Below are 24,975 nucleotides of genomic sequence, written 5' to 3' on the forward strand. Positions count from 1 at the left end.
AACCTGTATTAATTTGGTCTGCTTTATGTAGTGGTTGGGGTTTTTGTTGAGGGAGTCTTTGCCAATGTTATGACTATAGGGGGTGTGAAACATTGACAGTTGGAAATCCAGCCTGCGTTTTGCGTCAAAAAAATACAAAATTAAAGTACTTCCAATTAGTATCGAAGAGTGCATGGGTTACGATATCATTTTCTCCCCATCTCTGTTATTCTGCTTGACAGATAATCACTTCCGCATCTTTTCACGCTTTCAAGCGAGTTAATATTTGAATTCTCCTATGTTCTGGCTGTTTTCACTCCCTAGGAAGAACCCAAGAAGGTCCGCTTCGACTACGACCTCTTCCTGCACCTGGAGGGCCACCCACCCGTGAACCACCTTCGCTGTGAGAAGCTCACGTTTAACAACCCCACGGAGGAGTTCAGGAGGAAGCTACTGAAAGCAGGCGGGGTGAGTGGCCGCCATGTCAGCCTCGCTGACGGCTGACCAGTTTACTTTCGGATTGTAATAAAGGCTTCAAGCGCGACATTTCGTCGAGCTCTTAAGCGATTTGCTAAGTGTTCTTTGGGAAAGGCAGCAGGTGAGCAAACAAGTGCCCCCTTTTCAACCAGGCTAATCCCAAAGCACATTGCAAGCCATCAGGTTTCGGGTCGGCCTCTGAGGCCAGGCAGCTAAAACATTCCTTCTTTAAAGGCAATAGATAACCTTTGTTGCGCCCGTGCAAAATTGAGTGCGGATTGTCGCTGTGATTTCCGTATCAGTTTGAAATGCGAGCGGGGGGGGGCGGTCACATTAAGCACGTAATGTACTGTAGTGTATTTGACACCATATACATATATGCAGAGGCAACAGTTCTACATACAAAATGCGGACACTACAAGGGGTTAGTTGTTAGTACTAGAAATTATAAATAAAGGTACCCTTTCCTTAAGATGTACCACAGGTAGATGAATGGATTTTAGTAGAGTTAAACTTGCCCACGTGTTCAGTATGCAGAACAAGAGTGCTGCAAGTATTACTCTCGAACTTATTTGACTAAATAAAAAATATATAACTGAGGTAGTGTTAGTCAGTTTGCCAGTAGTTTTCAACTTTGATGGCTTTGTGTTATTTCCAAATTACTGTTTAATCTGGCATGTCTTAAATCTGTGTCGATCACATAGAAATCAGAAAGATCACCCTATTCTGAATGCATTCCTTAACTGACTTTAGAAAAGTGAATAGACTTCAACGGACTCCCACGAGTGAAAACTGATGGTTCTCAGCGCTACAAAGGGTCTGTATTTTCATTGCTGTCACACTCATCCCTCTGTTCCTGCTGATCCATTACTTCATTAAAGAGATGGTGAAAAACCCTTGTTTTCGTTGCTAGTTTTTTTTTTTTTTTTTTAAGAGTCAAGATTCATACATGTGAATCTGGAACCTGCCATCGGAGGTGAATGTAGGGCTTAGTTTAACTTGGGTTATGAGGAAGTAGGAAAGAAGATGGTGTTGCCTTTGAAAAACAATTTCCACTTATGAACTTTTCTTAGAACTTGCAGAATATTGTGAATCACACTAATGTTCTGCCATGCGCTATTCTTTTCTGCAATGAGTCAACAATGATCATGACACTTGCAAGTGCAGTGGGCTCTTGCAGAAGAAGATAATGGCGAAAAGTACTGTTTAGTATGCATGAAAGGCTTTCTGAATCATGAATGAAGTTGTATAATGTGGTCCTGCAAACTTGAATGCCTCAAGATGCTTGCAAACTGGAGAATATGCATATGGGCTTACAGTTTCATTTTTCTTGAAAGTGAGCAGCATTATTTTCTTGTATCTAAGGGTTATAGATCTTGTACTTGATAGACAGGCCCTTAAACTCAAAGGTGTCAGTCTCCTTTAGCGCTGTAGCACATTTGGAGGAACTGGTGCAGGTGTTAATTAAAAGAATGCAGGCAGGGGCCAGGGTATCGGTGCTGTATTTTGATGTCAAGTTATTTATTGGCATTTTGATGGATGCATTTGTGCATAACACAATATTTGAACAAATATAACTAGATATTAAAAATGACCAGGGCATTTACTAGGAGACAGTGCAGGCTTTATATATTTATAAATTTGTATCTCCCTCCATCATGCAAATACTCCCAGTAATCCATGAGTGACAGTACTAACTAGTAATTGTGACGATTAATAAAAATCATAAAACGGACTGGCCCACCTGCAGCCAGTCATTGTTATTTATTTCAGGGGTAGGAGATGGAATTGCAGTTTTTCTCAGTGATTTTGTGGACCACCTTCAGGTAACAAAATATTCCCTCCTATACAATCACGCAACGAATATATCCTATTAATCTAGGCTAAAAAAATACACCAAAACATTCACACTGTAATAGTCATCTTGTAATATACGCAATTTTACCTTGTGCACAGGGACGGCTCCTCCGTTAGGGCGGAGGAGTGTTGTCCCCGCCAGCTGCAAAACCTTTACCAGAAAACAATAAACTGAGTTTATTATCGTTTTCTGGTAAAGGGCCGGGGTGACGAGCAGTGAGTGGGGACTGCACAGCACTCCCCCCTCACTGCTCATGTATGTTTGGCTGGCCGTCTCAGGCTGGCAAAACACACATGCACAGTAGGCTCTCTCCAGCCCTACAACACAGTTGCCGGACTGGAGAGAGCATGCACAGGCTCCCAGTCTGCCTGGGTTCTGAGCAGCGTCCGGATTGGCCGCAGGCAGGCTGGGAACTTGAGTCTGCAGCCTGCGACGGAGGAGAGGAGCGGCACAGCGGCGAATGAAGGTGAGTGGTTGCTTTTTAAAAAAAAGTTAAATTAATGTTCATTCCCCAAACCCCCCCACCCCTGCGTGCACCCTGCCCCTCCTTGCCCTACGAGCCGCTACTGGTTGTGCAAGATTATCCTTCCCAAAAAACTTCACTGTTTCCTGTAAAAACTTCCAATGATTTATTAATCTTTCATAAAACATATATTTTACGCTCTTAATTCATTATACAAAAAACACCTTCTCTTATACATTCATTTAAATATTCCTTGTTTGCATATATTTATACTCAAAAACAATATTGCATCAATCTCTCTAATTTCACAGTCCATATTGCCCCTTTATTGAATTTCCATTCACTTGAAAATCATGTACCTTACTGACATCCGTAAAAAAAATCTATTTAAAACCAACTACCAATTTACAACATATACAAAAACCCAAACTCTGTTTCCCTTTTCAATACGGGAGGTTTTCTTGGACACTCTCTAGAAGGATAATCACGCAAAAGATAAAATTGTGTATATTACAAGAAGATTTGCTGTTATATTGTGAATGCTTCAGTGCATCCTATTTAAACCTAGATTAACAGGATAGATTTGTTGAGCAATTGTACAGGAGGCAGTCCCTTTTTAGGGTCGAGCCTGTGTCGCATGCGCTCGTGCATGCGTATTGCTAGAGAGACGCTTTAGTTTTCAGAAAAGGGCTCGGATCCCCGCCGACGTCATGTCAGTGTCTTTCATTGGCAAGTTGGCTTGCCTGTTCTAATCAGCTTCTTTTGATTAGCGGAAGGCACGCATAAGTCATGCCTTTTCCGGTGGTAAGCCCTCCTCGAGCGCAGCGACCAAGTACAGAAAACATGCGAAGCGTCGCTGGGTTTGTTGATGACAACTTTTTCTCTGTTGATAGGTATTATTACGTGTGAACTGTAGCAGCATGATCGCACTGGTTTTTTCTTTTAATGGAAGAAAAATCCGGTTAGGAGTTTACAACTGCGAACAGCTGTAACTCCGACAAATGGGAGACCCTAGTGCATTTTAAATGCTTGTTTTTTTAATGTTCTAATTTGCTCCATCCCTTCTGACATACGTGGGCATCTCTCCCTGTGATTGGAGTCCCTTTGCATACTCTGGAAGTGCATTAGTCATTCCCATTACAGGTGGGTGAAACTGCGCAGGGAAGATGCGAGAATACGCTCTGCAGTCGTATGCGGAGGTTCATATAAGGTAAGCAACCTTGTTTGAATATGTCCCACCTGCTACAGGATCTTCACAGTTTGGTCAATTGCAACATTCCCCAACTTTATCAGTAAAAAATCAGCTAATTATTTATGGCATTTATAGAAGCCCCCCTCCTTATGCTTATGGGGAGTCCCTGGGCATCTTTGAGCCAAAACGTACCCCAGCAGATGAGATAAATAGCATAGGATTTCTATTTGATACATAAGTTTTCCTTAAATCATGGATTCATGCAGTTGTCAAAAAATGTTTTCAGTATCTATAGACTCAAACTGGTTTTACTACTCTTAACTCTGAAGGATTGAACATTAGTGGTGGGAGATACTGTAAAACCCAGACCAGGTTACTGTAATGCACTCTATTCGGGTCTTCCTAAAACGTTACTGATAGTCTGTATCTTTCACCATCAGCAGTCTAACTGCCATCTTTAGGTTAATGGACTGTGTCTGGATCCCATTATTGACTTAGCTTGTTCCCAGTGTAGGATTGCATCACCTTTAAAACCTTTTGTGTACTATAGGGAGTACCTTCATCAACAGACACCTGGCTTCTAAAACTGCTTTAAAAAATCACTACACAATTGTAATGTAGCAGTCACCAAGAACTTCAAGTGCCCCCAATCCAGCATTTCCACAGTCGGAGGTTCTTTCTCTGTCTAATTCCCTTTGCTGTAGAATTTCTCCTTGGGTTGCTCTTTGGTGCCCGTGGCACTGCCATCCGTGGTATCGGGTATCTTAGATTCAACATCATGGACTAAAAACGCCCTGTTTTTCTCCAGTGTCACTCCTTGTGCTTTACTTCCATCTCAACAACACATAAGGAGCTGTTAAGGGCTAAGGCTGCAATGTCATCAGTGGTAAGACTGCATGATGTCACTTCTGCTACCTCTGGTATATTAGTGACATGTTAGTAGATATTGATTCAGTGGAAAATAGCTTTGTAGTAAAATAGCTATTATTGTCTAGGGGCAACACAAGGATTTTGGGACTTCTACTGCTTCAAAATAAATTAACTTAAATACTGCACTTGGTTTTTCTCTGTTTAAGTAATGCAGTGATTGATCAGAAATACCGTTTGGATTCCCAAAAGTTGGTATTGCATTAGTAGAGAGCTTCACAGTATTTCTGCCACTTGTTAAATCAAGGCTTTTATTCATTATAGTGTCTTCTCCCTTGCTGCATGTGCAAATTGTTTCACGAGTGACAATGAAATTCCCCCATCCAACAAAATAGCAATTTACTAATCCCAGGGTGGATTAATTTATGCCAAATTGCTTTCTTGTGTAAGCAGAACTCGCCGGTGAGTGGCAGTCACTAGCACTGCAGCATAGCTGTGACACTGGGCAGCTGCCACATTTTCCGGTCCTCACTGTGAATTTTGTAATACAGCTCCTCTGCCCTCCTTTGAGTTTTGCTAAATCTTTTCCTAAGTGTTCACGTAGAAGGTGGGGGAAGAACAAAGGTTTCCGTCAGGGTCACAGTACAGAAACTGTGATCCTCCAAATAGTCGATGATTCCCTTAGAATTCTCGACTCTGGCAAGTCCTGCCTCTTGGATTTATCCACCGCATTCGACGCTGTCAACCATCATGACCTCCTTCATATTCTTGAACCTACACATGGGATGTGGAGGAATGGTCCTCAGCTGATTTTCCCCTTTACCTGTCCAACTGTTCCCAGATTGTGAAAATGGACAATTCATTCTCCAGACCAGTCAGCGTTCACCAAGGTGTCCCCAAAGTTTGGACCTGTTCCCAACCCTCTTCAGCCTCTACCTAGAACCACTATGTGTGATTGAGAAACTCTGGCATTCTCTTCCACCTCTACGCCGCCAATACCCAAATATACTTGAAAATCTCATCCCCAAAGGACGTTGCCCTGCTTTCAAATACACTCTCAAATATTCAAAACTGTATGTCTAACCACCATTTAAAACTCAACCCAACTAAAACAAAATTCCTTTCGATCTCACCCCTGAAAGCAAAAATGCATGTGCAAGAGTGGCTGGCCAGCCTTCCTTGGCTGCCCTGCCATTGTCACGAGTGGCAGAGCTCTCTAAATCACCCTGGACATTCGTCTTAATTTCCACAGCCACATAGCAGCCATGGCCAACTGTGCGTGCCATCAACGTAGGCAGCTTTGGGGCTTCAGACAAATGATTCTGGAACAAGACCTCTAAACAGTGGTTCAGTCTCTCGTTCTCTCTAAACTAAACAATGGAATTGCCCTTCGCTCAGACATTCCCAAAGTTCTCCTAGGCTGTGTGTGCATCACTACATGCTGCAGCACGCTTTGTCTTAGGTCTCAAGAAATTTGACCACATTTCCCATGCCTTGCTAATCCTCCAATGGCTCCCCATTGAAGTGTGGGCCCAATTCAATATCACTTGCATCACCCACAGAGTGCTGCACTCCTCCTCATCCTCCTATCCTATCTGAATGAGAAACTGAAACTCTCTGGTGCAAAATAGGGGTTCCAGAAATGCCCAATCCCTAATCCTGGAAACCCCCCCCTGTCCCCCAAAACCTTCAGGCAAGAACGATACATGAATCAGTCCTTCTCTGACAGGGCAACTCGAATCTGGAGCGCTCTTCCCCCCTCACTCTGTCTAACCACCTGCCTAACAGTCTTAAAAAAAAAAAAAAAAAAACTCAAGCTCCTCCTATTTGACAGACATCTTGGCTAATTAACCATCGACCAGGCTTATTTACTTTATCCAATGCACCTTGATCCACTGTGTTTAACTGTTCATATCCTACTCCCTATTGTTGTAACTCTCTGCTGCGGTAATTCCTGCAGACATACATTGATGTAAACATCCAAGTTCAATTGCTATTAATGTAACCACATATAACCCTGTATTCTGTGTGTTGTAAAGCGCTCTGATGCCTTTAGGTCATGTCCATGCTATATAAAATTGCAAAAATAAATAAATGAATTATGCTCAATCTTGAATGTTTGCCGAGACAAATGTTGATCAGTAGAGTTTTCAGGTCGGGCATGATTTGAGGAGTGTTGATTGCATAATTTTCATTAATTTTGTGGGACTGAAAATGGCTTAGCCATTTCATATGTCATGAATCCCTTGTCACCGTTCTTGATGTAGCCTTTAATTCTACCTATATTTCAAATGTTATACAATATTTAGTTAAACTTTATTATTTTGATCTTTGTGCATGATGCACTTCTCCAACATTGTGTGATGGACCTAGGCGTATTTTTATTTTGCCTAGAGTATTAATAAACAAAAAGTTAATTTGTGAAGTTATATTTAAAAATCAGTTGGTCAACTAAAATGCCTCTGTGAAAACATATCGATTTCTTGGTAGAAATTCTGTTTCACCACGCGTGACCAAGTGCTATCCTGCTTTTTATTAATGAAGCAGCAATGATGTCCACATCCAGTGACGCAGAGTGTGACTTGCAGTTTCTCAAGGTTCAGGCTACAGCCCTTTTCCTTTACCCAAATCCCCTTGTTAGAGCCCCCCTCTCTGTCACCCATCCGCTTTCCAGCACTGCCACAAGGATAACCCAACAGACAGCTTAAAGAAGCTGAACTAGCCTTAAAACCTGTGTATGGAATTGCTGTTATTTTTAGTATAGTGTTCACCAGTTCTTCGTAGAAGAACTCATTCGTGCAGCACATGAACACCTTCAATGGGCCCATTCACACAATGAAAGTAAGTGAAGGATGCCATTAACCAAATAAAATCTCTACAATAGTCATGGTTCTTCTATCGTGGGTCGAGATAAAAAGGCCTGTAAGCCAAATAATGTGGAGCGACTCCCTTGGTCCTTTTCGGATGTCTTGGCCACGGGGAAGTTAGGGAGGGGTGGAAGGGGTTTTAAGGGGAGCAAACAAGGAAAGAGTGTCTGCAAACATGGAAGTAGGCTGTGTAGCGAAGGAAGCCTTCTGCGAAGTCTAAAGACTATTACTCTGCTCTTGGGGTTTGTTGGCTCCAACTTGCTTGTTAATTTTTCTTGGATTGTACACCTCTAGAGCTTAACATATGCTTTCCCTCTCCTTCCTGCCTTTCTTTAAATTTAATTTCTTCTTCTCCTATTTGTTAAATCTTTCTGCCTCTTTCTGCTCTCTTACTCGCTTGTTCTCATGCTGTTAAAATCTTGGACTCCTAAGAATTAACACACGAATCAGCAATTTTAAAAGTTGTATTTGAATGCTTCATTCTCCATTTTAGGGCTCGAACTGTTGAAAAGTAGAAATAAACAATAAAAAAAAAAAAAACTTCAAAAACAATGAGAAGAAATATGTCTAACCTTAGATTCTGCTGTCCGTTGCATTTAACAGTTGGAGTAGGGCGACAATAGTTTTGTACATGTAGATGTGGTGGGTAAATATTCAATACATGTTTGTAATCGTTTTGCAGGACCCAAACCGAAATTTCTCCAGTGCTAGTAACAACAACCATCACCACCACCACAATTCATCAAAACCCCACAAGCTGGCAAAGGAACATAAAGACAGACCGAAAGATACAAAAGAACATAAAAGTGCCTTCAAAGAACTTTCCAGGGAACACAACAAATCTTCCAAAGAGTTCTCCAAGAAACCCAAAGAAAATAAACCACTCAGAGATGATAAAATCATTCCTAAAATGGCATTTAAGGAACCCAAACCAATGTCCAAACAACCAAGATCCGAAAATAACAATATTCTAACTGTAACAAGTGTACAGCTACAAGATAAGAAAGCCACAAGCAAGAGGCCCAATATGGACTCGGATGAACTTGCAGTCAAGAAAAAGAAAAAAATCTCAGAAACTTCCTCGAGTTTTTCGAATGCTCCAGTTTTGATACTTTCGTCGTCAGACAAGAAGCATCCGAAAGATAAATCTATTTTAAAGGCTGCTAAATTGAAAACTGAAAATGAGACATTGGAAAAGCAGAAGCCTTGTTTGCCTCCATTTGAGGATATTGTGGACCCCAATGATTCTGATATGGAAGATAACCTGTCGTCCAAATCTGAGGTAAGCTTTTGGAGAGCCTCACCTTTTTAAAAGCATTTTTTTGGATTTACATTTTATTGAGCTCCAGTGTATCTTGTTAAATGATAGCTGGTTTGAGATGAAGGAACCTGTAGTGTATTGTAGACAACAGGTAAACTAGACCCTCCATAATGTGCAATGGAGGTCTAGCTTTCTGCTGCTCGGATTAAATTGTCTGTGCTTGTAGTATGCACTGATTGTGTCATATGACTTAACAAGTGGTAAGGCATGAGTCTTTGATCTCTCTTTAGACCTGTGTTTTATGCTTCAAATTCAGTGAAAAACTGTTTTGGTTCTGGTGTAAAGTGCTTAAAACAGGCTTCCAAACGAGCAGCTACTGGCAGTTGTTGAGCTGCCTGTGAGTAGCTCTTCTGAGTGCAGCCCGGCCAACTAACTTAGCTTTAGTTAGGCTGAGACTAATGTGTGTTTTTTCAGAACTTCTAGACTGACGTGTGTAGAAAAATGGTTGCCCATGTATGGAGATACAAAATTGAAAAAACCTTTTTACATTGCTGCTGGCAGCGCTGCCCGATGCACTGAATGATCGCTGCTAGTGATACTGTATGTGATGACCAATATAGCCTTAGAACCCGCCGTAGCGGGCTCTACCGGCTATTAAAGGCCCGCTCCCCGCTTTAAATGCCCGAGCCGAAGGCGAGGGCATTTAACAAGGGAGAGGGACTTTAATAGCCAGTAGAGCCAGCTACGGTGGGTTCTAAGGCTATTAGAACATTCTGCCACTCAGGGCAGAATGTTCTATTAAAAAAAAAAAAAATGTTCACGGAGCACGAGGGGATTAAAATCCACTCGGGCTCCGTGAGGCTTTGTTCACAGCTGTTGCTGTGAACAAAGCGAACATTGGAATGTTGGCGCTGCGGGCTTTTACCAGCCAGTAAAAGCCCGAAGCACTCCATTGTTTTCAATGGAGCCCCCAGCATTCCAATGTTCTAATATTGTAAACGTTTCTGATGTTATTCCCTGTTACAACACTAATAACATTAGTAGCTCGGGATAATTTTCAATGAACATAAGTGTCCTAAAACACAAAACGTTTGGAGACCCCTGACTTACACGTTTCAGTATGCTTTGTTGACTTCCCTATCTTTGTAACATTCAGTGCACTTTGTCTTTATCTGAGTGACCCTATTGTTACTAGATCAGAATCTTTAAGCTGTTTAATCTATTGTAATATTTTTTCGCAAACAAATTGCTTCTTAATGGTAGTTTTATCTGATTCTGTGGACTTTGTGATGGACCTTGCAATGTAGAACCCATTTGTGATAGCAACGCTGCCTACATTTATATTTTCAGCTGTTAAATTCTCCCTTAGGGTGTTTTTAAGAACATTTGTACAGAGGTTATTTAGTTAAACTGACACAATGTTTTAGTAACTGTTTTCTGTTAAGTTTACCTTGGAAGTCAGTTTTTTTTAATGAAATGTTTGTGAGGAACTATCTTTTCGTGTTGTGCTGTAGCCTTACATAGTAGACCGTCTTTCTGTGAGCCACACTTGCACGCTGGGCGCCAATATTTTGAAATCCTCTCAAAGGACTGATGGAGAAGAAAGAAATACAGCAGGACTTAAGTTCACTTGTAAAACATTTTGAGGGTATTTGCTTTAAACATGGCAGTTAAGCAAAACTTGTGGTACCTTTCAAGGTTTACATATGTTAGATGTATTGATTCAAAGGGTAGGTATGTTGGCTTTCCCTGACCACTTCCGAGCATTAAACACACACAGAAATAGTCACAACCTGGAATGAGAAGATCACAGCAAGGCCAGACGTAATAAATAGTGATTTAGTGGAACGTTGGGGGGTCGGCCAGTCGTTTAAAATGGTCGCTTTACTGACTGCTGAATGTCATAACCTGCAAAGTGAGCATTCTGAGGTTGGCCAACTACCAACGTCGCTCCCATTTGTGCTATGGGCATATAGTGAGCGCTGCAGGAGAGCACGCAGCCTCTCACCTGAATGGCTGAGTCCATCCTCAAGCAGCACTACTGCAGCCTCTTTCAGTCCCAGATTGGGCTTCTCCCCTTTGTCTCTGCTGAATGCAAGCCCAATCTGCAAAAACATAGTAGACCTTTTTTCCTACCTTTTTGATGGGTATCAGCTGAGCAAATGTGGAGACTTCGTCTCAAGCCTGTGGTTGGTTGCTGGAGTTACCCTGGATACCCAGAGGGAAAAAGTCACCACCTCCTTAGGTGATGGAGAGGTGAGCCTACAGAATGCTGCAGTCTGAGAACAATTGACGATGCCCGCAGGTGACGGATTTGTTTTTGCTGTTAGAGAGTAGTGGCTGTATGTGAATTCATAAACTGAGTGCAGAGGATTATTTGTAATGCTTTATTATAGTAACTACATATTTTTATGTTCTCACACACATCTTTATTCCCGCAGTAACCCTGTGTGTGTCTTAGAAGTAAGCTAAATCCCACCTGCGTCCAGTAGAACCACAGAGAATGGCCTACCAAAACAGCCTAAGCATTTGTGGTTCTATTAGGTATCAAGGTTACAACACTATAAAATTGGTCTTTAGACAGTTTTAAATTATACGTTCTGTACTGCGAGACTTTACATGAAAATTCAGTTTTCTTACGACAGATTTGGGGGTAATGGATGGCACGTGTTGATCTAAATCAGGGATACTCAAAGTACGGCCCGGGGGCCACATGCGGCCCTCCTGACCTTTAATTGCGGCCCCCTCGTGAACAACAGCACTGGGCTGCTGTTCACTTGACAACGCAGGAAAAATCAGAAAGCTGTGAAATGGGCATACTTTATTTACACTTTATCTAAGAGGCCTAGACAACTTATCTTTAGGAACAAATTTCGTTTTAAAGATATCTTTCACTATACATGTAAGAACATGACAAACTGTTAGCAAACTTCAAAAAAGTGTTTAAATGCATGAACGTTTTACCTTACTTTGCGCCCCCCCCCCCTTGTGCCCACCTTCCATCACCCCACTACTCTCGGCCTACTGGCACCAGTGCGGCCCTCGGGCATGCCACAGACAGTGTTTTGTGGCCCCCGGGGAAATGTTTGTGAGTACCCATGATCTAAATAATTTTGCTTTCTCAGTCTTCTTTAATGTATATCCCTGAATGCCACATTCCACCCATACACGATTTGGTTGTCCCTATTCCTGCCGATATGTATATCATTTAACAATCGGATGTTTTCCTTGGTGTTTTCTGTTTGCTCAAGGAGCAAAACCATTCCGATGAGAAATAGTATAGAGTCATAATAAGATTAATTTACCTAACATTTGCCCAAAAAGGAGTGGTTATGCCCTGAATCACTTGGAAAACCAAATAGTGTGTGAAGGTCAAGTGGCAAGTAAGATTGCGTTAATGAATACAGAACTGAATTACTGTGCTTACATTGTTTGCATTACCTAAACGAAAACATTTCTTTGCTAAATTGTATAAAATGTTTTCTTTATTTCGTCATCTTGCTAGATTCATTGTGCCCACTCACTGCACTTGTCAGCGATAAGTGGACTTAGGATGGTGATTGGGGTTTGGGGGCGGAGGGGGGGTTAGGGTGTATGGTTGCCTTTAACTTGATTTAGCCTCTCTTTTGAAATAGTTGCTAATTGTTTCCAACCAAACCCTTTTTCGCAGTGGTGTATTTGGCTCTGTTTGCTGTTCACTGTTCAGCAAAGCTCACTGTTTGTCCAGATGTAAAGTTATGTTTTTCGGCCTCATTTTAACTGGTGAGATTTTCTTGAGCCATGTGTCAAACTTTGCACAGTTTTTTGACTTAACAAAAAGGCATCTATGAATACTATTTAGAAAGGTTTTTGTAGGTAAAGGTGTCAGAATGAAAAAGTAACGGAAGTTACTTGGTTATTAGCAACATGGTTGAGCGATGCACTTCTTTATTGGGCTCTTTTTTGTGGACTTTCATTCAGTCACTATCTATAATTTGATAGTGAATTTACTAACGCTTCGTCTGGCACTAAGGACTGGTTGTAACATTTTAGGCCTACATGGCCCGACTGAGGGGAATGCAATCCGAGGTAATGGGGCCAGATTCACAAAATCTCCAGGGAACATGCCGGACATATGCTACCGTAGAATTCTTCTAGTTTCTAGGAACTCATAAAAAAATCTGTGCTACTTCTGAGAATATGCAAATCAAAGATTCCCTGGAGTATTCAAACTATAGCTGAGTTTCTGCTTATGACAGTGTAATTGGCCTGTGTTGTGGTTTGTGAAAATGACACCAGAGTGTTTCATCACATCCTTCACAATCTCATCAATTTTTGTGGAGTTCCCTTTCGGTACTGGATAATATGACAAACTTTTGATGTGGATCCTGTTTACCAACATCTACAGCTGCGCCCACTCGGGAATTCACACAAACTCACCTTTAGGCGTAGATATACTCACATGGACATTTCACCATACTGTGCATGTTTCTTTGCATTAGGAGTTGGATTTTGCCCTCACAAATGACATATTTTGCTCCTGTGAAATTGTTTGTAAAGCTCCTCATAGGTGTAATTTATAAGCAGCACAATAAAAGTTTGAATGCTGGACAAGGTGCCTGTGCCGTACTAAGGCAGCCATGCCTGTCAGTGTCTCTCGATCGTGACCAGCCCAGATCTTTTTCTGTGATTAAGTCTCTGTTCTAAATCCTAGCATGCGCTATTCACGCAGCAGTTAATGCTCTCCAAGAGCTATTGTATGGGGGCTTCTGCCTTGATTTGCAGTGATATGATATAGTAGTACTGAGAAATCTACTCTTCAAGTCTACATCAAGCGAAATGTGGCGGTCCTGTGTGAATGTAAGAGTGACTGGGGGCAGGGATGGGGTGACGTTTAAGAGTGACTGAAGCATAGCCCTGGATTTTGAAGGAGATGTGGCTTGAAAGTGAGAGACGAGGTAAAATGTGGAAAGTAGAGATGTGTAGGCTAGGGAAATTTCAGAGTTGGAAGATCCAGATGAAGTGTTCGGAGAAGCTGGTTGGCTGAGTTTAGTTACTCTGCCAAAGGTAGGTATGGAACAGGCTTGTCTTGGCTGCAGACTTGTATCATTTTTATAGCATAGAAAGTCTAAATGTGACTGGCTTCCACCAATTCCACAAGAGTAACATAATGTATGTCCCTTCGTGCCACATTATCACTTTAGGTCCACTTGTCTCCGTATACTGCATTGCTCTCTTATACATACAGAAAGCTACATGCCCCTTGTTGTTTTTCTTAGATAATACTGCGAGGGTGCATGCATGGGATTATGTTTAAATGTGGGTCAGTGTGCAAATGTGCTTGGGTGACAGTGTACTTATAATGGTGTAGCTTTGTGTTTCTTTGCTGGTATGCGATTGTTCTGAGACACAGTGCAGCTCGGTCAATAAGTGAAGCTGTTAGTAACAGTATCACCTGGGAGGATACTATGGCTTTACTTGGGCAGTATAGAATTTAGTATCCGAGTACGTGCTTATTTGTTGCAATGTGGACTCTGACTTGACATTTTGTTAATGGCAGTGTAGAAATTCATGATATGGCATGAAAAAGTGTGCTGTTTTCAGGTTACATTGAAACCAGGTGTCATATCCATCTTGAGGGCAATCTCCGATTTTCATCAGCCTTGAAACGCATTGTGACCCTCAGCATTCAAACTGTAAAACAGTAAACAGCTTGGACTATATGAAAAGCACTAGCAGCATATTTGAATGCCCAGGCTTAATTAAGCATCACTAGTTACTCATTAAGCAGATATTTGAGTCACAGAATATAGAAACACTATTACACACTTGAACGTATAATGGCAAGGATTTACAGCCGATAACAAAATAGTCTGTGAAATGGCAAATGAAATTAAAAAAACGAAAAAAAATCCCAAAAAGGAATGTTAATGAGAATGGTTTTAGATGCATCACATCCTGTTTATGACGACCCCCATCCCCCCGGGGACCTGTATGGCGAACATAAGATGAGTCTGCTTCCTATATGTTGTGTCTGCGGACAATTTGGAGAGACTTTAATCTTGGTCGGTTTCGTTCCTGTTTGAAAGTCTAGGTTCAGCTCCTGTTCCTTATTTGAATGGAAGTTCATAGGTACAAGAGTTTAATTACTGACTTTAGCTATGATCTGTTACTCTTCGACTTTATTTAACATCATTTTTAGGAATAGATTCTAATTGCTCACACCATAGCTATTCCAGTCTTCTCATAATAGTAGCTTTTGATAACCAATTCTTTTGAGGAATTTCAAATCTAGGTACTGCTAACCCAGGACTCACCATTTCTGAAAGCCATGATAGAACCTTTTTAACAGTGTTTCTAGTTTCCTTCCATTTCTCTGTTTTTAATGTCACCTTATTTGATTTAGTCACTAAAATGCTGCAACCTATCCTTATGTTTGACTAATGAGGCTTTACGGATAATGATATTTCAACTATTTCTTGCCACTTTACCAGTCTCAGTAAAATGTGAGTGATTTCCTTACAGAAGAGTGGCTATTTAGGATTGAGTTAAGGGGTTCTGCATGCTTGATTTCTATTTGAGGAAAATTATTGCTTTGGCCTACTAAATTTCAGTGGATCGGCCAGCAGTGCAGCCTGACGGACTTTTCTCTTTTGGGCTTGGTCTGTCTGAGCTCAGCTCTTCTTGGATGACCGCTTCAATATGGTGGACACTCTTTGAATACCCAATCCATTTCCTCACTTCATTAACATACCACAAGGACTTAATATCAATGTGACATTGTGATAAACCTGCTAAGCAATTTGTCATTGCACAGTTTGCATGCTCTTTTCCTAAGTACCCGATTTCTGCCCCTCCCCCACCCCCATCCACACATACCGTCTCTGCTCACTACGATTGATTGATAGTTGGCTTAACTTGTAGCTGGTAATAACAGTGGGACTAGAACTGTTTATATTTGCGAATATGCAGAGATGCTTTAATGAATTAATTCAACCTGTGTGAAGCATGCCCCGCTTCTGAAATTGTTATTTATTTTTATCTGGCATTTACTTTGTACTGGAACTATTTTCTAATGCATTGTTAAACTAAAAGTTTGGTTACACAAGACAATATATGGGACCAAAAATAAAAACATAGGCCGCAAGAAAGAATCTGAGTAGATCCTTGCGAAAAATGTGACTGCTTAAAGAAAGATCTTTGAACAAAAACAAACTTCAAGCAACATCTTAGAATCAAAGCTACTTATCATAGAATTACCTGAATATGCACATTCTATACCGCCAAAAAAGTACTTCAAGATTGCTTTCAGTTAGCTCAATTATCAAATAGTGTACAGGTGACATAAAAAAACACCCTGGTTTTGTTCAGCACAGATGTGACTGTTTTCGTGCTTTAATTCCGTCACAAGATTTAATCTTTAACAGCGCATTAGAATAAATGCTATACATGTAGTCGATCCAACTGGGACATCCCTTAGATAATTTATAAGCTACCAAGGGGAAATTCCAGATGTATTTTGCATATGGTTGAGTGATGTAACCTGAAGTTCACACTTTTTGCTCCAGGACATGTGTAGTTAAAACTGCTACCGAATTTTAGCCTATAATAATTTTTTCATTTAGGTTAAAGACCTCCTGGAATTTTATTAAACACCGTAAAAGATTGTGAAGAAATAACTTTCGTTCTCTCTAATTTATCCGAGCCGTGTCCTAATTTCTCCAGAAAAACTGTGTGGCACACATTTTCCTTAATGTGACGTTTTTGCTCCTTTGTGCTGTAACCTGTCTTTTCCTATTATGCTTGCTTCACCAATGCCACCACGTATATTTCTGTTTAATTGTTGTCTGCCTCTTCAGTGCCATCCTAAAGGTAACACTGAAGTGCTGTCTGGGGAGTCGAAGTGTTTGGGACGCACGCGGAGCATAAAAGCATTCCTTTGGCTTGTTAACCGGCCGCTTCCTCCCTGCGCCTGGTTTATTTAGAAACAGTCTGGACCTGGGTCATAAATGCCCGGCTGTTGAGGAAGTAGCCACTGGTCGCTCCTGAGGGGCTGCGAGAGAGATGAGGCCTCTAGGTGGTAAAGTCTCTTCGCCCACTGCGCTACGAGGCTGTAAAAAGCCCGAATACCGCATGAATGTAGCGGAAGTGGCCGCCTTAATTGCCAGTTTCCCTATGCTGATAGAGGTAGGCTGTTCGATTGGCGTTCTACATGCGTAAAAGAAGCCCCACTGTTGAAACTAAGCTTTTAAATACTGGGGCCGGGGGAGAACCACAGCAAATTGTGACCCCTTGCTGAAGTGCAGTTTACTAATTAACGCGTCAATATGTATGACATTAAAAATGTTAAACGGCAAATTATTTTGTAATGTGAATGCACAGTGTTATTATATATGTACTCATCACCTGTGTCAAAGCTTTTACTGTAACCTTAGTACATATGGATTGGTATATGAAAACGTCTGCGAGTATGTTTATGCCATACCAGTTTTATCGCTTTATCTTGTGCACATTTCGGGCCCTGTAAAGCGCTAGTGGAAGAATCAAAATTCATAACTGAGACTGGTCAACAAATCAATACATTCATTGAATGTGAAACACATTAGGCTCCACAAGGAAGCCAGAGAATGCCTGAGTTTTCAAACCCTAAAGGTTTATTAGTGGCTGAAAGTCTTACAGAAAACAGTCATCAAGTTACTACCAATCAGTATATGAATACATCAGTTGTTATGAAGCTCAAATCAAAATCAAAGAAAGGTGAACGAACATGGAGTCGACTCAAAGGGAAGGGCTAAAATAGTCTGTTCTTCCATAAACATAGTTTTCTAAATCTCCTGTTATGCTCTAAACTGCATCGGAAAATAGACTGACTTATAATCTACTCTGCACTAAACTTAAAATACCACAGTTCTAACATTTGCTACATCTGCACACAGTTTTCATCAAACAATCCAATCAGGTTAAAGCAAGGTGATAACATTTTATACGCATTAGCCTCTCAGGAACTTCACAATACAGCTTCTCTAAGCTTCTGCAATAAGATGACAAACAGGACCAGCCTGTACTCCGCAGGTATATCCTTGAGTATGCAACTCATTATAACACCCTATGAATATCACAATGAAAAGAAAACATTTCTCTGGGGAAAGAAATGAAATAACACTGCATCCAATAATTAGGACCTCATCCTCCTCTTAGAAAGCCTTACACACCATTGGCCCCAGGTACTTCAGAAGCTGCATAATCTTCGGCAATCCTACCAGATACCTCTACACAGCTGAACCTCTTCCCCCACATATGCGCCCTAGGTCCAGTGGTCATGCCTTCTCCCACTTTGCTCCTAAAGCCCGGAATGACTTGCCCCTGCACATAAGAGACTCCTCCTCAGTTCTTCAAGGAACTGGAGACCTGGCTCTTCACTTAGCAGAGACCATGGCTGTGCCTCAACAGCTTCTGCTTCAGCGACAGGATACCCTCCGGGGTGAGTTTTGCAAATACATATTATATAACAAGATGGCAACCAACATTAGCCATTTTAAAATGCAGGCATACATTACCTATAGTTAATGGAAACTAAGTTAATAACATTTGCATGTTTGTGTTGATATCAATTTGATGCAAAAACCTATGATCTGAAAACTCCTCACTCCGGTTATTCTGGGAAATAACACAAACAACACTTTCATTAGTTGAAATCTTCCCTCAAACAGAAGTTGTTGACCTGCAGCTTCTGTCTGGACTCCTTCAGACTTTTTTTTTTTAACTCACAGTAAACCCTGTCTTGAATGCCTTTGAGCTAAAGTTCATCTCAATTACTTTTTTTTCTTCCTCTCAATTCGAGCTGCTGCTTTTCTCCTTTGTAATGTGACCGATCCCTTGGCAAAATGATCATCTTTCAAAAAGAATTGTACATGCAACATAAATCATAATCATTCATATCAGGCTAGTATTGACCTCAGTATTCCTCTGCCAATACCACTAAACTACTCGCCAGTTTTGGAAAATAATTTACCTATTACTTCCCAGGATCATGTCTCCCCCAAGCACTTCCTCTCACTAGAAATGTCAGTCATATTAGTAATGAACTCTTTAATCGTGTTATTTGTATCAGGTTTATAAGTGCATCATTGCTGAGTGCAAAGCATGCTGTAGACTCTGCCTTCCTTCGCCAGTAAGATAGCTAAAAGTAGCTTGTTCTGCAAAACTATTCCTCCTAGTATTTATTATGGTTACGTTGGTGAAGGCTCCAGCCTTGTGCCAAACGATCTACCAGTGTTAGACAGCTCTCTAATTTTAAAATCATTTAAAACTATACCTACAAAAGGTACTATAGCACCAAGTATATCACCTACTACTGCTAGTGAATCACTACGCTTAGCCTTCTCATGAGCCAATATTCTCTTATTGTCTGTATCATCTTCGTGATCAACTTTAGGGAACACTTAAGGTAAATAACCATCTTCCTAGTTTGTTAGAGACTGAAAATAAGCATTTTTCTCACACTGATAATAAACTCCCTTAATAACTGGTTCTTTCTTTGAAAAAAACTTTATCACTCATAACTTTGGAAGATGTATACAATTACTCTAACTCGCCATCTGTGATCGTTACACCTGATCTTTCTGCCTTCTCAAACATAATTTCTAATTTTTCTGTAAATCCAAACTAGGTTTTGGATGTGTTCCGGACTCTTACATTGACTCGTCCTCCCAACCAACCGTTTCTCCTTTCATTAGCCTCCCCTCATTCTCCATCCTTGTTTCATTAAGTTCTTCTATAAAATCTTACCCACCCCTGTTCACTTTACCTGAAGCTTAGAGTTAATTAGGTTAGCAACATTGAAGTGATGAGGCAACTATAATGACCCCTCTTCTCCATGGACTTTGCTACAGGATTTGGATTTAAAGGTGTAAACATAGACACAACATCTAAAAGCGGGTCAAAATTGAAAACAATCTTGATAATATAAAAGATTCATCATTAGCAGGTTAAGGGGCAGGTAGGTTAATTTCCCCAACTACTGTGGACACTGCTTTATACATACATGTGAAGCAATCCTTTGCTTTTACAACTTTAGTATACTCGTGTGACCATCTAAAATAAATATTGCATTCCTCATCTTTGTTATAACTTCAAATTAACTCTACATTGCTCACCTGAATAAACCTGCTTAGTTTGAGTTTGACAAAAGAGTTAAGGTGCGCTAGTACTCCAGTCATTAATAAGACCATGGCAGATACCAACTACTATTAAAATTCTACATGTTTTGGTGTGGTTGACTCCATGGTTTCTCTGAAGTCAGAATAAAGGATAAAGAAAAATCAAAAATCTACTTTGTTGACTCTGGCAAGTCTTTTAGTTTTGTTTGGTGACAATCTGGTAGTTTGAGTTAACTTTAGGATTAGGAACCTACAAACTTCAAATGGATACCTAAAGGGAAATTCAAACCTTCTATTGTATACCTACAAGAATCTGATATCTTCTTCTGGCTAGCTAAGGTGCAAAACATGAAATTTCAACACCTAAACATATGTCGCTTGAATTCAGCAATCAAAAATATAATTCAATCTTTATTTCTGGTTGTAGCATTCCTGGAGGGTGTTCAAAAACTCTCAGATCAGGCTCGCTTTTACGAAAGTATTTCCACTCAGGAGCAGAATTCCTTTGATTTGGCGTTCTTTGTCCTTCTGACTTCTGGTTCTTCACTGTCACGCTCCGCTGAAACAGTTTTATTACTTCTCTGATTGTTTCTGGGATGCATTGTTCTGACAATCATTGTCAGTCTCCTCATTTTTAAAATTGCTCTCTGAAAGGGGTAAAAAAGTAGCTGGGTTTAAAAAAAAATTACATCTCCTAATGGAAACATTTTCTGCTTCCAAAATCACTTGTTCATATTTAGTAAGCATGCTGTTTGTCATGTGCTGAGTTTGAGTGCGTGCCAGTAACATCTCAACTGAAGGTGGAAACATCACATAAGTGAGTAGTCCATAACTATACATCTGTACTGCTGGAAACTGGCACCCACTGCAGCTGCTGCTTTAAAGACAACCCTGGAAGTGCCGCGGCCACTGGATCAAGTGTGGCACAGGAAAAAAAAGCCACAGGACTTTTTACTTCCCCTTGGGTCTGTGTCAACTCAGGCAAAGCACACCCTTCACGCTTGTGGCAGTACAATACAAAACATTGGTAATCAGGCATTCCTAGTGCTGGTGTGTTGCAGAGTTTCTCTCTGGCCTTTAGTAAGGGACTCATGCATTTGTTGGCTCAAGATAGCAGATCAGATACATAATTGTGTCTAAGCCCCTCTGGTGGCTTGGCCACTAAGGGAAAAGTTAGGAATTTGCTGTTGGCGGTAGCCCACCGTTCCCAGGAACATCCCCACTTCGCTCTTTGCAGTGGAGGGGTTAATTCACAGGATTGTAGATACACGTTCTTAAAATGCCTTCCTAGCTCCTTTCTCAATGTGGTGTCCCAAATAGAGAAGTTTCCTCTGACAGTTCTGTAATTTTGCAGCGTGAATCTTTTCTGGATTCACATGGCGTGCATTATTCTGCCACCTAGTGGTTGGGTCTGGATTTTCTTAGAGGTAGTAGGCCCTTTTCTCTTTATTACTTTTTGTTGGGAGTCAATGGTTCCCACCATTTAGTGAATGCTCTGTCCTCCTTGGACGTCAGGTGCTTTCCCCGGAAGCCTCGCGATTTATCGACATATTCAGATTTTACGTTTAAAAAAAAAAAAATTTAATGAAGTAAAACTCTGGACATAGAAGGTAGTGATTTTCTGCTAGATTAAGGCAAAACTCGAAGTAGGTGGAGTTTTTTATTATCATTGAGAGAGAATGCGCGGACAGGGGATCCCCTGTTCACATGGAATAGCCTCCATTCTGCTTCAGCCCACAGTACCACCACAAGTCTGTGCAGAGGGACAGCCATCCGGTCTGAAGCCTTTGCTTACCTATTGACCACAACTCTGGACCCTGCAAGGCCTGTCCAGAGTTTAAGGCAAAGACGCTGAAGATTCGAGACAAACTAAAGACGTGCACACTATGACACTACTTCACTAAGAGATTTGAGTTTGTCAAGTGAGGAGCAAGGTAACGCTGCCGAACAAGGCTCAGATGTAGAAAATAACACCATTGACGTTGGATAAAGAACCAAGAAGACCAAAAGAAAAATACGGACAGGTAACCTGAAGAATGATTGTGGTGGTCAAGTTGAAAACTTACTCCTGAAAATACTAAACAGCCTTGGCGATGTTGACCTTGTTGACCAAACAAAAAACAAAGCACAAAGATCTCCTTGGGTCCCATCCAAAGGCTACCGTAGGTGGGAAAGTTGCAGAAAACTTAAATGTCGAAAAACGAACACAGCTGAGAAAAAGGTAAGATAGCAGCTACTACAACAGCAGCCTAATCTTAGACGTCAAAAGAGACCACCAATTCTTGACAGAAAGGAATGCGCACTCGAGAGAGTGCAAGAAAACAATGCTTGAAGCTGAAATAGCAGGCATATTACAGAAAAAGAAGGTATTTGATGCCTCGTGAAGCTTTCAGGATTCCATTAAAACAGAAGACTTGTGAGAAGAAATGGATATGGTGGTAAGTAGAACCGCCTCTAATACTTGACCCTCAGGAGGCAGAGGATCAAGAGATCTTCTATGAAGAAGAGGAAACAGTTGGACAGAGTTTATTTTAAGGCGTCGAAGACTAATGGCAGGATCTCAAGGCAGATTCCTTCAAGGAAGCCATTGACACCTATTCCTGGAGATCATCTTCTCCAGATAACATGACCATGTACAATCAACTAGTCTAAAAAGCAGCTGGGAGGTACGGGGTACAACTGGATGAAGAGTAGGCACAAACCTGAATCTTACTGGAGATGCTGATGCTATCTCAAAACAAGAATTTGTTCCTTCCAATGCTACTAAGCATCACTGATTAGGAGAAAGAGACGTTTAAGGAGCCAGCACCCTGCAGGGCAGTGACTCCAAGGGTGGAGAAATAATACAAGCACTCCTCCAGCATATATCCGGTGCAATGTAGTGGCAGACTCCATCTTCCTAGCCACAGCCAGGAAGAGAGCAAACATCCCTACCACCCCTGGTCCTCGCACCTGATAGGGAAAGCAAAAGGTTTGAAATAGTGAAGAAAATTTGAAAGAGGACCTGCTACCCAATGGAGAATAGAAAACTTAAATGCTTTGCTAAATAGATATGCACATCACAACTGGGAGAAAGTTGTGGAAATATTGAAACACCTGCCTGAGCAATATCAGAAAAAAGCAAAAGCCTTATCTGAAGAAGGAAAGGGTAGGGCCAACACATGTCTAAATTCAGCATTAGATGCAGCAATTTAGCAACAAGGCAGTTGATGACAAGGACAACATTAAGATGCTGTGCATGGCTAAGGATATCAGGCTTCAAGAATGAAGTACAGGCCAACTTCAACAGCCCGTTCAACAGTGAGCATTTATTTGGAAAGGCAGCAGTCAACATACTGCAACAAATAAAAAATGACAACAATGCAGCAAAACCAATCGGGGGCCCTACATCTCAGCGGCAAGCCAGGAAGGGGAACCCCATCACCAACTACTAGAAGACTTGCAGGAAGAGGTGGTTTTCAAAAAGGACACCTTACCAAGGCTTTCAGAGCATGAGCCATCTGCAGTCTGCATCACATCAGTGTTAATTCCAAATAGCACAAAGGCAGTCAGTCCTTATGCGGTCAAACAAGAGGAAGACACCTGACGTCAAGAGGGTTGGCAATAACTACAAAGTGATTCTTTAAAAATGGACTTACACACACACGAGAAAATAGGAATCTTCCTCCAGGAGTGGAGGAAGGTGGCATCAGACAAGTGGGTTATCAATGTATTACAACACAGATTCTACATAGAGTTGTAGAAACCTCCACCAACACAATATCCAAAACAATAAACGACCACAAAGGAAGAGATAACATATCCTCAAAAGGAAGTAAAAGCACTGCTACAAAAACAGGCAGCAGAAAAAGTGAAAAATCAAGGAGTCTACTCAGCATAGTTCCTGCTTCCAAAACTATACAAGAAACTGCAGCCTACTCTGTTTCTTGAAATTTTGTGTACTTATAAAATTGTATAAGGTTGACCATTTCAAAAGGAGGATTTCATGGCAACCATACATCTAAAGGAAGCCTATCTACACATTCCAATAAACGAGAACACAAGAAGTGTTTGTTTGTGATAATCAAAACACACAACCAATTCAATGTACTACCCTTTGGCATAAAGTCGCCCCCAAGAATTTTCACAAAGTGGAGGCAGCGGTAGCCGTGTTTTAGACATGACAGCCTTAGGGTATTCATTCACCCCCCCCCCCCCAAATTTTTGCTTGCCTCCCTCGATTTTTCTGATCGTGTTTCTGCTGGTTTTAGGACTCTTCACACTTTACCTCTGCTGTCCAGTGCTGAAGTGCATAGGTTCTCTCCCCTAAACATAACATTTGTTCCTACCCAATAGGCATATTTAATTTACTTGTAAGTCCCCAGTAAAGTGCACTATAGGTGTCCAGGGCCTGTAAATTAAATGCTACTAGTGGGCCTGCAGCACTGATTGTGCCACTCACATAAGTAGCCCTTTAACCATGTCTCAGACCTGCCATTGGAAGGCTTGTGTGTGCGGTTTTACTGCCACTTCGACATGACAATTAAAACTACTTGCCAAGCCTTAAACTCCCCTTTTTCTACATAATGTCACCCCTAAGGTGGGCCCTAGGCAGCCCATAGGGCAAGGTGCTATGTAAGTGAAAGGCAGGATATGTACCTATGTTTTTTACGTGTCCTGGTAGGGAAAAGCTCAGTCGTTTTCTACTACTGAGAGGCCGGCTCCTCTCATAGGCTAGCATTAGAGCTGCCCTCATATACCTTTAAGTGGTAGATTCTGATCTGGAAGGAGTAGCCCTGTCATATGGTATTAGAAAATCCTTATCACTGGTGAAGTTATAGTTAATATTGCTATTTTAGAAATGTCACTTTAATAAAGTTGGCTTTTCTCTGCA

The 24,975-nt window shown here is 41.1% G+C and overlaps 1 protein-coding gene across 4 annotated transcripts in view; it reads left to right on the forward strand.

Annotated features, from left to right (window-relative positions):
• The window catches only part of MLLT3 (MLLT3 super elongation complex subunit), a 487,733-nt gene that overhangs the window by 286,898 nt on the left and 175,860 nt on the right, over window positions 1-24,975 (forward strand). For all 4 annotated transcript variants that reach the window (XM_069239133.1, XM_069239116.1, XM_069239126.1 and 1 more), the window contains 2 exons: window positions 304-447; window positions 8,386-8,985. In XM_069239133.1, coding sequence (XP_069095234.1) covers window positions 304-447; window positions 8,386-8,985 — 744 coding nt within the window. The remainder of the gene's footprint in view (window positions 1-303; window positions 448-8,385; window positions 8,986-24,975) is intronic.

The sequence above is a fragment of the Pleurodeles waltl genome, chromosome 1_2 (assembly GCF_031143425.1).
Source record: "Pleurodeles waltl isolate 20211129_DDA chromosome 1_2, aPleWal1.hap1.20221129, whole genome shotgun sequence".
In the NCBI taxonomy this organism is placed as follows: domain Eukaryota; kingdom Metazoa; phylum Chordata; class Amphibia; order Caudata; family Salamandridae; genus Pleurodeles; species Pleurodeles waltl.